Source organism: Pogona vitticeps, chromosome 5 (genome assembly GCF_051106095.1).
Source record: "Pogona vitticeps strain Pit_001003342236 chromosome 5, PviZW2.1, whole genome shotgun sequence".
Classification (NCBI taxonomy): Eukaryota; Metazoa; Chordata; class Lepidosauria; order Squamata; family Agamidae; genus Pogona; species Pogona vitticeps.
The window spans coordinates 62,854,390-62,871,523 of NC_135787.1; the positions used below are offsets into that span (position 1 = coordinate 62,854,390).

The following is a 17,134-nucleotide window of genomic DNA, read 5'->3' on the forward strand; positions in this document are numbered from 1 at the left end:
ATGGAAACACCATGGAGAATCAGCAAGGTCTAAATGGTTAAGTCTGAAGCGAGAATTGGCGTTCTGAAGATGGTGTCCCTGAAGGTTATTTGTGCCATGGATACTGAACCAGTCTCCTTTAGGACCCATTTAGTTTTGAGGTTACTTGAAGAACCAGATCATTCTATGTTAGTAAGCCAGTTAATGTTCCGTTGAGCTGGCCACCTGTTCTATGTATAGGAAATGAAGTAATAGGAGCCTCATGGTGCAGTGGCTAAACTGCAGTACTGCAGCCAAGACTCTGCTCAAGATCCGAGTTCGATCCCAATGCATTTACGTAGCTAGCTCAAGGCTGACCCAGCCTTCCAAGGTTGGTAAATTGAGTACCCAGCTCACTGAGGGAAAGGGGCAACATGTAGCCTGCATACAGTAATTATGCTGTAAACTGCCCAGAGAGTGCTTTAAGCACTATGGGGCAGTATATAAGTAGCATACTTTGCTTGTGCTTTAATAAACCTTTTGTTAACACCAACCTTTCACCTTGTTTCATAATAAAAATACTTGAAGCTACCAACTCTTGACTGAAATCCTATTGCTTAGTAATCAATAGAACTTACTGAGTTGACTCACCAAACTCCTGATTCAATGGGCCTACTCTAGTTGCATCTTACTTTGTAAACAACAGGATCTCAGCCCTTCTGATTTGGCAATGCACAGGAATTGCTTATAATAAACAAAATAATCTATGCACATCAGAATTCTCACTCAAATTTTAAAGATAACTATAGGAATGGGGGGTGACTGCTGTGGCTGATATATGCTGCCTATAAAAAGATGTGCAAAATATGTGCTAGATTCAATCTCATACTTGTGTTGACAGTTTTAAAAACCCACAATATTATAAACTGAATTTAGAACATGTTGGAAAAATGGCACAAACTTATAATGTATCATTTCTTAAGAGGTGGTTCAGGGATCAAATGAATCTGATTTCTGAAAAAAAATGTAAGCCAAAACCTATGTTTCAAATGACTAGTTAAATGCCAGGTAATGGTTAATACATTGCTGCTTTGCAAGCACCTTCAATAAAGTAGTATGAATAATTCAGGAAAATAGCTTTTTAAAAAGATTTCATTCAGTTGGTCATATCCAATAATTTGGAGACTTTTAAAAAAATTACACAAATAAAGAGTTCAGAAAGAATAGACAAGTCATTCAAATTATTGCTATATTTAGCAGCTTGTTAACATCACCAACATGCATATTTTCTGTGGCCTTATATTTAATACAAATATTTTAAAATACTAAATCTGAAAATGCTACCCATTTTAACACCTGGCCTTTTAACCAAAATATAGACCTTTGGCATAATGTATGTTTTTATTGCATATAGCAAATGATATTTTCACAAGTGAAATCAAAGTATATTTTACAGTACAATGGTATACATGTCTGTTCATAGGCAAGTCACATTGCATTTCACAGCGCTTACTTTGAAGAAAATGGGTAGAGAATTATAGTTTTAAAGATTTCAGGCTGAAACCCAATACCCACGTCCCTGGAAGAGAGCCTCATTTAATGCCCGTGGATTTACTTATGAGTAAACACATACTTGATCACACAGTTCCTCCAAGAACTGACTCTGGCTGATATATACTAGTCTGAGCAAAGCATAAACCTGTCAATTTGATCTTTCAGTTTATAGAGGGGAAATGTAAAACCTCTTAAAAATATACTAAATACAGATCAAGCTACTAAAACTACATTTATGCTACCTTGTCAGATGCATTATAAAATATAATTATATTCTTAGTCATAATATTGTTTAAGTAAGGCAAGTTTTCTTTTTGTAAGAATGTAACTGGCGCAAATCCATATACTGTACGATTAAAATTGGGTCGTCTGGCTACCCTTGTTTGTTCGGATTATCACTACCTGACAAAGCAATGCCAATATGCAACTAAGCATCCTTGAAGGATGGAATCACAGTGAAGGAAGCTGTGATACAAAATTTATTTGGCCATTCATGCCACATGATATCATAATAGAAGAACACTGATCACTTTACACAGTGGCTTGAGTAGCAAGAATGGTTTTGAGTGTAAACAAACACGACTTGAGTGCCTTGAGAACTTCATTCACTGGCTTGTTCAGACATAAGGAGGTGGTGCTTGTTGCTGCTGCTTTTAATACCACCACAAACATAAAAGTGAGCTACTAACAAACAAGACTATTTTTTTTAAAGATAAAACACCAATTCAGCAGACTGAATGCCAAGTTTCAAGTATACATGAATGTATTTTAATTTGCCTGATGAGCTACATTAAAATTGTACAGGAATATTGTCCCTCAGGAAATAAGAGCTATTTTGGACACTCTGCCTAGTCTATAGAATAGGATAAATACTCAGCACTTCTGAAGGCATTGTTATCTAAAGTGTTTCACTACACTGTACAATTGTAACTTACATCAACAAAAGTTTCAACTATCCCCCTCCCACCCCGGAGATGATTTAAAGAACTTATACAGGGCATTGTTGACCATGCTTGAGATTATAAGGACTACGACAGTGGCTCACTAAAAAGTCACAAGCTGGGAAATGTGTTCCTTTCGAATTTATGTAGCAGCTTATTTCCACACTGAACATCTCTCACCAAAGAAGGATCTCTAACAGAAGAATTTGAAAGGGAGACTTGGAGACACCTTGGGGTTAACTCTTCTACTGAACTGAATTAAACATTGCCGTTTTGGCATTCCCCCCACATGGCTTCTCTCTCTACCTAAAAGAGCATAGCCATTGGTAAGAAGGCAATGATCTGTGAGATATGACTAGAAGTTGCTAATTCCTGTGTTTCTCCAACATGAAGTGCCATCTTCATTGGTGCAAGATATTCAAATATTTCCACTATCTGCTGGGCATTCATAGCAAAGAGGGCACGAGGGAAAGTTGTGTGAATACCCCAGATCTCAAAACAAGCAAGAACTGTAGTAGCTCTTCAGCATATTGAAAAGTAGATGTTGGGGGTGCAGAAGGGCTGCTCCTGGAAAGAGATACAATTACCCATTGACTTCACCATTTCTCACCAGCGGGGCACAAAAGGCCTTTTATCCTTTGTGATTTCAGTGTCAATCACCTGTTTCCTCACACATGGACAGAGCTCTAAAAAATGTAATAGATCACAGTTCCAAGTCTCACGGAGGAGTTTGTCACTCTGCTATGGGTTTTAAAAAGTAACTCTTTACTTTGTTATTACTCCAAAGTAGCCAGTATAGTTAACTGTTAATTTTTTAAAAGACAGTTCTGATTATCTGAGGTACAAAATACACCTATCTAGTGAGGTCACACAACTTTTTAACTATAAAACTAACAGTTGCTCCTTTAAAAAGTGAAGGCATCCTTTGTTGTATTGCAATTGCAATATTATAAGTTATGCCTTTATTTGGGGTGGAAAAGGAAATACAGTGGTGCCTCGCTAGATGATAATCCGTGCCACTGAAATCACTGTTTAGTGAAATCATTGTCTAGCGAAAAGCATTTCCCCATTGGAATGCATTGAAACCTGTTTAATGTGTTCCAATGGGGAAGAATCGTCGTTGTCTAGCGAAGATCAGCCATAGGAAAGCTGCTTTGCGAACCGCCGATAAGCTGTTTAAATTGCTGTCTTGCGAAGCTTAGGTCCCGAAAACCACTGTTTTGCGAGCGCGGAGGAAGCTGTCAACATCGTCGTCTAGTGAAAATCCGTTTGTGAAGCAGGGACCAAACATTGTCCAGCGAAATTCCACCATAGGAATCACTGTTTTGCAAATCGCTATAGCGATCGCAAAAAGTCAATGTCTAGCGAAAAAACTGTCATGCAGGGTAACTGTCTAGTGAGGCACCACTGTAATTTATTATTTGCAAGTAGCTACATCCAAGCTCTGAAGATGCCTGAAACAGTATGTGTGTGTGTGTGTATGTATGTGTGTGTATGTGTGTGTGTGTGTGTGTGTGTTATCACTTACCTCTCCTCAGGATGTATGTATCTCTATAATTTGAAGCTCTTTAGTTTGTCATTCTGTAGTTTATTGATGCATATATCATATGAAAATTTACAGGTATCCCCTTGGTTTTATTGGTATACCTATTTCTTGAATTAATAGTTACAAATATGTATGAGATCCACTTGTTCATTTTAGAAAAAGCCACTTTTAGTGGGGTATGCTGCTACCAGAATCTTGCTTTACAAAATTAGATAACAGTTGGGGATGATCAGGTTGGTGATTTTATTTTAAATTTAAATCCATATAACGTGTCTCAACTAGCTTCAACCCATTTCTATTACTGTTCTAAATTAAATGAAACATTGTCGACTATTTGTTCTGTAATTCTATAACAGTCTATAAATGCAATCCTTTATCTACTTATCTAGGAGTAAGCCCCACTGATTTTAGTGAGCCTTACTTCTGAGAAGGTAGAACTAGGATTGCATTGTAAGTTTGAAGTTCTACCAGTGAGTCACTGGGTGTTACCCAAAGAAAAGCATTTTAGTCTCATTGAGTTCTGTGAGAGAGATTTGACTCAATGCTCAACTATTCTACTGCCATCAATAGGACATAGGTATTTTACTTTGGTTGGATCATGCCCACTGTATGCAACCAAATATGTAGTGCAATAGGAGGATCTTACTGTAAAAACTTTTACTTTGGCTCAAAAATACTGTGCACATAACCTCATCTGAGTGCATTTTGTACATCTGAGGATCTCGGTGTTCCACTGTAGAACATGAACCATGTGGCTAAAAAACAGACATAGCCTTTGAATGTCACACACCAGCGTGCATTTCAATTGTCAGCAACAAGGTTTCTTTCTTTCTTTCTTGTTACACTGAGTCAACCTTCACTAAATTGTTGTTTGTGATCAAGGGTGAGGGTTTGCTTTTCATCCTGTCGACTGCATCATTAGAGCTGTCCTGGAAGAAAACTCTTGCTGTACAAATTGTCACAATAATTCGTTTGTATTCTCGTCTGAAATTCTGGTTCAGAAGTCCATATATGATAGCGTTAAGGCAACTGTTGAAGTATGCCATGTAGTAGCTAAAAACAAACAGCCATTCAGGAATCCTGGGTGTTATTGTTTCTGGGTCAACAGCCACCGCAAGGCCTATCAAGTTCAAAGGTGCCCAGCAGACGGCAAAGAGTACAAAGACCACAAACATGGTAATAAAGTTCCTAAGGTCGTGCGGCTTTAGTTTGGGTTTGTTGTCAGGTTTGACCCTCCTCCGCACCTGAATGACAAGGATCCATATCCTCAAGTAGCAAAATGTAACAATGGCGATAGGGAGCATGAAATGGAAAAACACAACTGCAATTGTATAGGCAGAGCTCACAGACTGGGAGAAGGTACAAGAGTAGATCCTGGCATCATACTGAAGGGATCCAACGAAAAGATTTGGCACAATGGCAACAAATGTCAAGACCCAGATAAGGACGACGTAGAACAACGCATTCTTATCACTGTAGAACTTGTCATACTTGAGGCTGTGGCAGATGTAGCAGTATCGGTTAATAGCGATGCCCGTAATGTTGAAGATGGACCCAATAACACTCAGGCCCATCAGAAACCCACTGATTTGACAGTGGACATAGCCCAGGTTCCAGCCATTGTGAAAGAGAGATGTCAGGACCAGAGGATACGGGTAGATGGCCACGACCAGGTCAGCAACAGCTAGACTGACAACAAAGACATTTCCTGGAAAATAAACATAGAGAGATTGATAAATTAACTAAAGCTATATCCCAGCTGAACATCAATCATACTGATCTGTCACACAGCTTTTGCACATGGCAGAAATAGCATCCTGTCAATACAGAATGAGGTGTTAAGATTTCAAGATGATACTGTGGTCTATACTATTTAAGAGTGATGTTATGGATGTGAGGGGATTGTGGTAATACTGCCTTATAAACAGATAACTAGCTTTCTCCCTGATATGCTCATTTTCTGTCTGCAGTAGACTTCTTTTGCTTGGTGATGGTCATATTTACATAGGAGGTCATTTTTAGAATAAAATCTAAACCACTAGCAATAACAGTCTGGTAGTCTTTTTTACAACTTCAATCCATTACTTTTGCAGATCCAGTCATATATGCCCACCTCCTAAAAAATATAGATTTTCATATGAGCGGGAAGACCTTGTAGGACATCCAGTTAATTCTCATTTCACAAAGGCAACAAAGAGCCAGAAAATCCTTAAAATACCACTCTTATTAATTTATTTGTAAGTAGAGATGGGCACAAACTGCAAAACCAGTGATTTGTGCTGGTTCGTCCTTCAGCGGAACAGGTGTTCATTGCATCCCAGCCCTGCCTCCTCTGGTTAGCACCCACTCAGAGGTAGCACCCTGGCTTCCCTGCCCCACCTCCTCTGGGCGCTTCCTCTGAGTGAGCACCTGCTGGATGAGGCGGGGCTGGGAAGTTCTGAACACCTCTTTGACTGAACTAGCATAAACTGCTGGTTTGGCGATTTGTGCCCATCTCTCTCTCTCCCTCCCTCTCCCTCTCCCCCCCTCTCTATATAAATGACCATATATTTATTGTATTTATTTTTAAAATTAGTATCCCACTCTTCCACCCAAGAGTGCCTTAATAATAATAAACCTGCCTCCTATTAAGTTGCCTTAATAATCCAACTGAACATTTCTCCAAAAAACAAAAAAACACCAAACATTAATATTAGTACATTCACAGCCAGTTTTATTTCCTCTGTGGCTTCTCTTGAAATATGAAAACAAGCAGGATTATTGGTACACTTCAAGATCTGTGTATACATATTACATCTATAGTAATATGTCATATTATGTTGATGAGACAAACTTTTTTCATGTGAAATTCATTTTTCATTTACCACCAAAATTCTAGATGCTCAATTGTTTTAAAGCATTATTCATGGTCCCTAAACTTTTTTGCAGAACCCCTCATGCTGGCTTCTGTGCGTGCAAGGCTTCCTAAAGCCATCATGAACAAACCTATGTCTGCCTCTCTCTAAATGCAAAAAAAAATAGAACGCTACTTGACAGGAAGGGGTGGGGGGGAAAAGACACCGAAGAGTAGCGACCTAAACATAAATTTACACAAGACTAGAAGGGGCAGCTGGCCGGATAGTTCAGTGAGTTTGGTATCTGGCTATGGAGCCAGAGGTTGAAAGTTCAAATGCTCATTCTATATCCCTGAAGAGCCAGCCTGTGTGGCCTTGGGTAAGCAGGACAGCCCCAGGATACCCCCAGAAGTAGGGAATAGAAAACCGCTTATTTGTGCTCCCTACCTAGAAAACCCTGAAAAGGGTCACCATAAATCTGAATTGACTTGACGGCACTCGATAGTAGTAATAATCAGGGAATACGCATTTCAGCCCATCTAACAATCTGTGTTTCCCACCACCTCACATGTGTAGATCACATGATAGATATCTTAGTGCTCAATTTCCAACATAGAATCTGAATCCAGTCCTCTGAAGGTCTCCAAACACCAGTCTCCTCTTCCTCACAATGCCACTGTTCGGTGTTTTCTCTAGTTTTCATGTACTTCTCCCAGTCACTTTTCCTCCCAGCTTAAGAGGCCAAAATACTTCTCCCAAGAGTCAGCTGACTGACAACCACAGCTTTTAAGCTAAGTGTTGCTAGTACTTTTTATCCCCATTTTTGACCCACCCCACACTGTAATACAGCAAAATACGTTCCCAGCTATGGGTCTAGTTGCACATAGTCTGTGTGTAATCTGCTTTGCACATTCAGATGCTCATTCATCTAAAATCAATGCAATACAGCTAAGACAGCAGCAGCTGCAAAACCAGTAGGTATACACAGTCACCTGCACCACCTGGCTCAGCTAGTCATGCTTTAACTCTGCATGACTAAAGCTTGATCAAGGTACCTGCCTTTAGCTTAGCCTCTGAACTGGCACAGCAAACAACCATGGACAGAAGACCAGAACACTGCATGAACTCCGATGACTCTTAGCGAACTTTATTCTTTTCACGCTTGATACGATCTCCTTCTGATGTGAAATCTCTATTTTAGAATCCAGGTTCTATATATAAACCTGATGTGAAGTTGCAAAGAGAAAGAAAGAAAATTCATCTGCATATTAAATTTTAATTATGTGACAAGGGCCTATGGGATTTACTCCTGATTAGCAAATTACATCTGGTACTGCAGGTGGTCATGCAAGAGAATGTGAATGGCTTCAAACCAAAGTGTACATTTCAGGAGCACGCACGTGTGCTGCAACATCTCCTCTCATCTAAAAATAGGTCTCACTCTCTACATTATTTAGCAATTTTTACAAGGCTCTATTTTTGTAACGCAGGCAGGAGAGCTCTACTCTGTGGTAGAAGCTGTCACGTTAGTCCACAGACTTAGCCAAGTGACTGCGTGGAGCCGCTACTAATGGGCCATGCTATAAAAGCTCAATGTGACCCAGATGGAATAGAGACTAAGGTAATATCTCCCAAAACCCACCTTCAAGGCTGTAAAGTTATAGCTGGCTCTCAAAGCTGGGCCATTAAGCCAGGAAAGCCCCCTCCATCTGGTGGGAAGAGATCCACTTTCAGAATGATTCTTATGTGGTGTTTGGACTAGACAACGTATGGAGTACTCATTCCATACCCAAACACTGCTCGTACAGATTGAGACTGACCCACTCAATGCCATTTAAGGTACATTTCAGCAGGCTCTGTCCAGAGTCTGTGACATGATCAACAAAACCAAACCAAACCAAACAACTGTAGGGAATGCAAAAAGCATTTTGACCTGATGGAGGACATGCTGCGCTACGGATTAAATGGTCTATTTGCTGCAAATATTTTCAGAATTATCCTGTGCAAATTATGCTTTACCCATGTTTACTCTTAACATTGAGGTAAATCAGTAGTGAAACCAAAAACCTTTGGCTCTATGGGAACTAAATCCATGATTTTGGGAGTTTGATTTCCTGCTGTGATTCTGGGGACAAGCGCTAACCTGTGTTGCTTTGGGCAAACAGCAGAGCCCCAGGTCACCCACAGAAGAAGGAAATGGTAAACTACTTCAGAATATACCTAGGAAACCCTGGTAAGGGTCACCATCCAACTTGATGGCATGTAAGTAAGTAACAGTCATTGACAATATTCCCTTTAAATAAATTATTGAATTTCATAAATACGCTAGTGTTTTTTTTAATGGTCTATCTTATTTTTTTTTCTAATCAGGCTTTCAAACAGATTCCTGAACTGCCTGAACAAGTGGCAGTTGGTGAACATTACATGCAGAATGAATCAACAGATGACACTTGGTTTTTTAAGAAAGAGGGAGATCTTCAGCAGAGATGAAATATGGCAGATGTTCTCTCAAGTAAAAAAGGACAGATACTCTACAATCAGGCAGATGTTTGGTTTTAGGGAACCTTGCTAAAGTTTGATCTAGTGCAATGACAGGAATAAATATGCAAAAGCAAAGGAAGTTGATGACAGAAGTTATGGGAAATTTTCTTATAGCATAAGGGAAAACATAAAATACATTATTTTCTCTTTTTGTTGCAAAGACCCGATAAGTAGTGGCAATTTGGCTAACTTTCACCTTTTCCACAAAAGAACAACATTTGATAGTAGTAGTAATAGTAGTAGTAGTCGCCGTAGTCGTAATATTAATATTAATATTAATATTAATATTAATATTAATATTAATATTGATGATGATGATGATGATGATGATAATAATAATAATAATAATAATAATAATAATAATAATAATAATAATAATAATAATAATAATAATAATAATAATAATAATAATAATAATAATAATAATAATAATAATAATAATAATAATAATAATAATAATAATAATAATACCTTTTTATCAGGTCCAGATCACTAGGTTTTGAACCTGTTTTTGAAGAAACTATGTGCTGAAATGCATCTGAATTCTTAAAGCCTTTTTGAAAGCTTTGGATTTCAGCAACTGCAGGCAGTATGTTACTGCTCACTTCAGTATCTGTAATAATCACTAATAAACAACACAGTTTAAATGCTGTCTGATAGATATTTGAAGTACTGTGTGCTGTGTAAACCTCATTTGTTATGATAGTGAAAATGATTAGCTTGTTTTTCTTCATTTATCTAAGCTATTCACTTTTTGAAACGTGCAGACTCTTAACATCAGTAATGATTTTCATTTTTGTCACCCATGGGCCAAAATCTAATATGACTAACGGACTTCTGGGTTGGATCCAGATTTAACTATGCTTTATGGACAGGCTCAATAAAATAAAAATGTCAGTGAATTTAAATGAGTTGACTCTGAGCATTATAAAGTCTGGATACAACCCATTGTGTTTAGGCTGATTTGGATGCAAATTTAAGGGATGCAAAGATGCATGATTGCTCTAAAATATCTGGGTGGTGCCCATCAATCACCAAAAGCATTGCAGTGGGAAAAGCAGAAGCTGTTACCGTGCACCAGTCATGACTGGTTGCCACATCTTCACTCCATACATTTGGAACATTTCTGAAGGTGATTTTCCCGTGCATTCACAATGCAACTGCTCTATGTGAGGGAGCACTTGATGGGTCCAGGTTTCATCTTTGCATAGAAGAGTTCTGGATGTGTATGTTAGTATGTGTGTGAAATCCCACCAAATACCAAGACGGATGGTGCTCAGAACTAAAGAAACCTTTGGCAGTTTAAAGACAAGAACAAGGTCATGAAACTATAAACGTAGCTGTATAACTGCAAATTTATTTTTCCAATTTCTTCCTGCTGCAACAAGGCGAATAGAACAGTTTTCTCCTATCTCCAGCTGTCTCCAAGACCTTTAAGGAGGGACCATACAAATAATCACAGCTTCATCTTCCACAGAGGCTGCTGGTTTTGCTCCAAATGCAAATTCAGGAAGCATTTTTCAAAAATTATCTATGGGACATTGAAGCCAGCATTATCTTCTCTTGTGTGGATATCCCATTGAAGTACTGATGAATGAAATTGGAACTGGTTGCTGTGACCTGAATATGTGTACAGAAGGGGAAGACTGGGGAGGGGAGAGAAGGTTTGTATTAGATCTATATACACTGTCAAAGCTCCTTATAGGATTATGCTAATGAAGTGTATTCACAAATGGTATAAAATTAGTGTCTGTATAGTGTAGTTAGTGATTCATGGGTAAGGAAATGAGATCCCCTATTTTAGATCGAATAATTTTCTACAATCTTATATTTTTCACCTCTGTCGTATCCTGATAACTATAATGAATAACTGCTATATAGGATTTGGGATCCATATATTTTGAAGGGGGGATCCAGTGTAGTGTGGTAGATAGAGTAATGGACTAATAAGAGTAATGGAGTAGGTGTGTCTTGGCACTTGATTGTCCTGATGTGTAACCTGTACACACGGATAAGAGGTTACCACTAGAACACAATATGGAGAGACAGAATGGTTTCCTATAGGCAAAAGTGTCAGCCAAGGCTGCATTTTATTCCCTTATCTGTTCAATCTGTATGCAGAACATATTTTACAGAGAGCCTAACTAGATTCAGATGAAAGAGGAGTGAAAATAGGTAGAACAAACATCCATAATTTAAGATATGCAAATAACACCATCCTATTGTCAGAAACGAGTAATGACTTAAAATGACTCTAAGTAAAAGTGAAAGAAACAAGTGCCAAACAGGCACTTGAATGTTGAAGTTGAATGTTAAGAAGACAAAAATCATGACTACAGAAGAACTACACAACTTTAATGTTGACAATGAAGAAATTCAAATAGTGAGAGGCTTTATATACCTTCAATTATCAATCCAAATGGGACTGCAGCCAAGAAATCAAAAGACTGAGACTCGGAAGAGTAGCAATGAAGGAATTAGAAACGTGTAAGAGAGTGTCACTGGAGACCAAGATAATCTATCCATACTCTTGTATTTCTGAACACCATGTACAGGTGTGAAAGCTGGTGGAAGACAGCAGGAAAAGAGGAAGACCAAATATAAAATGGATCGTCTCCCTAAAGGAACCCATAGGCTTGAGTTTACAAGAGCTGAGCAGGGCTGTTGAGGTCAGGTTGGGGATCACTCATTAATAGGATTACAGTAAGTCGGAGCCTATTTGATGACACCTAACAACGTATTTTAAAAGTGCAACATATGGGAAGGTGATTTTCAAACATCAAGAACAGCACATTTGAAGGGCTCCATGACAAATGTGCCATTCAAAGTCAATGATAAAAGAACCCTATAAGCCCAAATATTTCCAGTCGGGAAACAAATATAATTTACAGATTGAAAGCACGAATTTGGTGAATTAAATATTTTCAACTTTAAACATTAATAGCAACAAGTTAATTATCCAATTTCTAATGACTCAGTTTACAAATCTAGCATTCAAAGCACTGTTCAATAAAATGCAAAAATATTCCATTGTCAACATCACTTTATTTATTTATTTATTTATTTATTTATTTATTTATTTATTTATTTATTTATTTATTTATTTATTTATTTATGCTTACACCCCGCCCATAACACCTCCAGTCTAGAAATAATCCAAGATATAACTTTCCTAAACAATTACTGACATGCCTCACAGAAAAACAAAATAAAACAAAATATCTAGAGGTTCCTGGAAATAGTACTGTATTGGAATGACTAAGATTGAAATCACAATACTAGCAACAATGCTGGCTTTTTACTGCATGATTCTGGCCCTGAAAAGGGGTTCCTATCAGCTTCTAAAAGTGTAAGAGCAGTTCTGCCTCGCTCTTACACCTACATCTGTGTCCTGTTGTACTCATTTCTATAACGTGAGAAAAATATGTTGTGTTACTTGGCAACAAGAATATTAACTTTCCTACTGAGCCCAAAAGAGAGAACTTGTGGTTATCACAGCTTGCAGACCAGCGCAGGGTGTGTAGCACATATGTCATCCACCACATGTAGTTCTGAAGGCAATTTTGTAGCTCTAACTGCTCCCTTTGGACAGCACCAATACTTTAACTGTTCTGTTAGAATCAGGTAAATTCCTGACAATAATAAAACCATGCTGGGTTTTTCCATTCCCTTCTACTCGTATGGAGTGGTAGGGTACTCTCACTTCAGGAACATCCTTTGAACCCCAGTCCACACCACTGCAACAAACTCCAGACAAATGTTGGAAGGCTGCTGTTCAGTAACTCCATGGAGTCTCCTAGTGAAAAATCTTGCTCCTTAGGCAACTTTTAAAAACCTTGCTGCTCAAGCATGACATATAGGGGATTGTATCTTGTACCTGGTTTTAAGGTCTTTGAGAGAGTCCTTTCTCTCCATCCCTCCACCCAATAAATGACCCCTGAAATTTTGCCACAAGGTACTACCCTGTTCCAGTTTACAAACTACTCGTGCTATCATACCTCATAGGCTTGTTCAGTGAGGATACAAGAGCCTTTTCAGTAGCTGCTCCCAGGCTAGGGGGTCTGCTGTATTTTTTTTTCCTTACCTGTTATGCTATTAGATGGGTTTTGCTTTTTTTAAAAAAAAATTAAATAAACATGTAACAAAAATAAAACAAATTGGACAAAAATAAAACATCTTAAACCTCTTGATCCAAGCCTGTGCTAACTGTGGTCAAACAAGCTCACCTCTAATAAAAACATGCTTCCAAGAATCTGCATGGTGTCCCCAACCCCCATCTGCAACCCGGTACCAGGCTGTGGCGTTGGCAGGACTGGGCTGCGGAGACAGTTCTCCCGCTCCCCTGCACCTCCCTCCATGCACACATGTATGCCCCCATGCACACACCGATGTACACGCACCACACCCATGGACACACAGATGCCCCACCTATGCATGGAAGAAGACATGCCCTGCCCACGCACACATGGATGCCGTCCCCCGCTGAACCAGTTCACGGATTGAAAAAGGTTGGGAACCATTGCATTAGTATATTATTATTGACGTATTCTAGGAATGAAGACCAAGTTTGAGAGAAAGTGTTTATAGAATTACTGTTTTTTAGAGCTTTAACCTGGCAATCAGTTTGCCTGCTGCCAAATCTTAGGCAATCATTGTGATAGTGCACAGCATTTACCAGTTTTCTGTTACAGTCAGCAATTTTGCAGCAAGGAATAAATATAAAGTTTTTATGTCTAAGAGAGAAGTTAGTTCCTATAAAGAACAAGAAGCCTAAAACTGGTGGCAGCTGCAGGTAGTGATGCTTCCTTTAAGTATTAAACAATACTTGTGGCAGAGTGGTTAAACTACAATACTGCAGTGAAGACTCTGCTCATGGCCTGAGTTCAATCCTAGGCTAAGGTTGGTGGCTCGAGGTGGATGTAACTTTCCATCCTTCTAAGGTTGATTAATTGAGTACCCAACTTGCTGGGGACGGGGCATAACAAAAATTGTAAACTGCCCAAAGAGGGCTTTAAGCACTCTTTGGGCTGGTTATATAAGCAGCACACGTTGCTTTGCTTTATAACTTGGTAGCCGGAATCCTGCTATTTATGCCCATGAGAATAATTCACTGACATAAATCTCAGCAGTGAATTGCTGCTAGTATAAAAGTCAGCATAGGCATTTGCTGCCATGCATGTTGTGATATGACAAACACCATCAAATGCCCTGTTGACTACAAAACTAACAGAAATTCGCTTCTGAATTTTATGCCACTATGGCTTACACTGGCATGCTTGGATTCTGGCCATCTGGTTCTGGCTCTTATCACTTTTAATTCCTGCTGTGAGCTAATTGCCTTGGTTTCTGCAGTGGGAGAAAGGTGGGATATTAAGAAATCAAGTTGATTGTCTTATTTATTGATCAATCAATTGATCGACTGATTCTTTTAATAGCACCTATAAGATAAAAGGAGAAGTGCCATCAGAGATTAGCAGATTGTGCTTAACTTTCAATAAATATGACTGCATTATTCACATTGCATCTAAGTAATTAATGTTAGAAGAAATGTGTTCTCCTTTTTTAATATCTTCTACCACATCGCTCTAGAGTGTCCAATTCAGAGATTTTTTTGAGTCATTAACTAAATAATACATAGCTTCACTTATGCATTTAGCAGTGTTAAAAAGAAAGGTGCGGAGACAGACTTTTTTGCCCTTGAGATAATCTCAAATACTTCATAATGCATTAAAATGAATATGCTAGCACTTTAGCAAATGTAGATTATATCTGCTAATAAAAAGTGTCAATGCTGACAGTTATCCTTACATCTTTATGTCTACCCCCACCAACACATATTGCCAGGTTAGATAATAGTCAGAATACTGTTGACATAGCTCCATATGTGTAAGGCTGATAACATCATCAGCCACAGCCTCTAATCTGTAATGATTAAAGTTTCCTATTGTTCCCCCTATCTTTGGGACTAAGCAGAAGCCTTTAAGGTCTGTAATTCACTACTGCTAGTCAATTTAGGGGTCTGGCACATTTACGTACTAGTGAGTATGGCAAAAGTCAAGGGGAAGTTTTACTCACTGGACAGAATGACTGCAGTCCTGTTCACCTCAGCTTAATATAAAGGTATGCTTGCTGGAGGTGTATCAGGCCTTATGCCTGGGCAAACAGTAATGCACAATTGATTGCATGGTTCACATCATGTTTTTTTGTAGTTCACATCACAGTTGCACAATGGATCCTGTGGTTCACAATCATGTAATCAAGGTTGCACAATGGACATGCAGTTTACTTTGGTAGTGTTGCACAACACACTTGCAGAAGTGCTTGTTGAGATTACTTCCACCCTTCTGCGATGTTTTTCTACTGTTCGTTTCCACAGCTTTGCATTACACATGTGTAACTGCGCAACCAGATTACAGTCAATGTGTCACTTGGCCCTGAATACAATGATTATATCTTTTTGGTTGTCCACTGATTCACACCATTCTCCACTTCACCATTTCAGAAATGTCCATATTAATCTTACTTTATTTGCTTAAAAAAATTAAGAAAATAAAATATATTTATCTGGAAAATGCCATGTAACACATACATTTTTCAATCTTACCTGTAAAATCCATGCTCAGCGAACTAGTTAACAGATCAGAGCCCTGAAAGCTTCTGGCCAAAGGACATTGCTGGGAACTTTTGGGGTGACATTCTCCCACTGTGATCAGAAGCCAGCCACTCATCAGAAGTTTGCACTTTTCTGCTTTTACTTAAGTATCTAGTACTATATTTTGCCCTCCTGTTGACCTTACTGCTACAACATGAACCTAGTGGCACCTGAGACTAGATTGTAGGCATCTGTGGTCTTAGAACAGCGCTAAGAAGTGCTAAGAAGTGGATATGGCAAGAGACAGCTGGTGCAGTGTGGAAGACAAGGATTTCTGGAGTTCCTTAACAATGGCCCATGGAAGCCAAACAATCTACTTTGGTTTGTGTCAAGGAAAACTACAGGCCTGAGCAGAATGGAGTGTATTAATGAGAAGCCATAATGATCAGGTGTGTTAAAACTGAGTCAGGATGACTCAGCAGTGCTGATGCAACTCAGGGATGATGCAACCAGTAATCTGATTGGTTCTGTATGTGTATATAAGTGCGAATTGTACATTCAGTTGTATCTTCCTGCTTGAAGATAACTTCTACACGTTATGCTGCCAGAATGCTGTAAATACTGCTGTAAATACACGTTGCTGAAGGAAATGCTGCTGGACTGTGCGTGAGTTATTTCTGGACTGCGAATTACTCTGCTAAACCGTTAAGAAATGCTAACAATTTGCACTGTGCTGATGTTGATCATACATGAGGCTGGGATGCAGAATCTTTGGCCCTCCAGACATTTTTAATTTCATCTCCCAGAAACTCCAACTGAGATGACCGAACACACAAAGGTTTATGGGAGTTGTCAGCCAAAACAAAAGGTTCCCTACTCCATTCTAAACACTTGACTCTCATGCACCACAAGATAGGCATTGCCTTAGCATAGATATAAACAGCCACCATGTCTCCAAAAATAAATACAAGGAGAAAAAAGGAGGGGTGCCTTAAATAAGTCAGAGGGCTATATATAAACAGCTAAAAATAGTTTCATTTTAAATATTAAGCAAGAACTCAGCTGGTCTCCCTCTGAACCTTGATTTTAGGTTCACCATCCTTTTTTTAGCTATGCATCTAGAGCCTACAGACCTGCTCCATTATTTAAGAAAATCTAACAAAGCAGA

At 38.8% G+C, this 17,134-nt stretch overlaps 2 protein-coding genes across 2 annotated transcripts in view; both read right to left on the reverse strand.

The window, feature by feature from the left end:
* Nucleotides 1–1,190: 1,190 nt before the first annotated feature.
* LOC110077906 (uncharacterized) overlaps nt 1,191–17,134 on the reverse strand; it is a gene marked incomplete at its 5' end in the record, with an annotated part of 88,092 nt that continues 72,148 nt past the window's right edge. The window contains one exon of the mRNA XM_020791487.3: nt 1,191–5,707. The remainder of the gene's footprint in view (nt 5,708–17,134) is intronic.
* On the reverse strand, nt 1,341–5,573 carry LOC110077907 (melatonin receptor type 1A). The gene has a single exon (XM_073001351.2). It carries the CDS (start codon nt 5,571–5,573, stop codon nt 4,839–4,841), a length of 735 nt encoding a protein of 244 aa, XP_072857452.1. The 3' UTR covers nt 1,341–4,838.

Bases quoted from the DNA above. Each gene is read 5' to 3' on its own strand.
- LOC110077907 (XM_073001351.2), bottom strand. From the start codon at position 5,573: ATGGGCCTGAGTGTTATTGGGTCCATCTTCAACATTACGGGCATCGCT.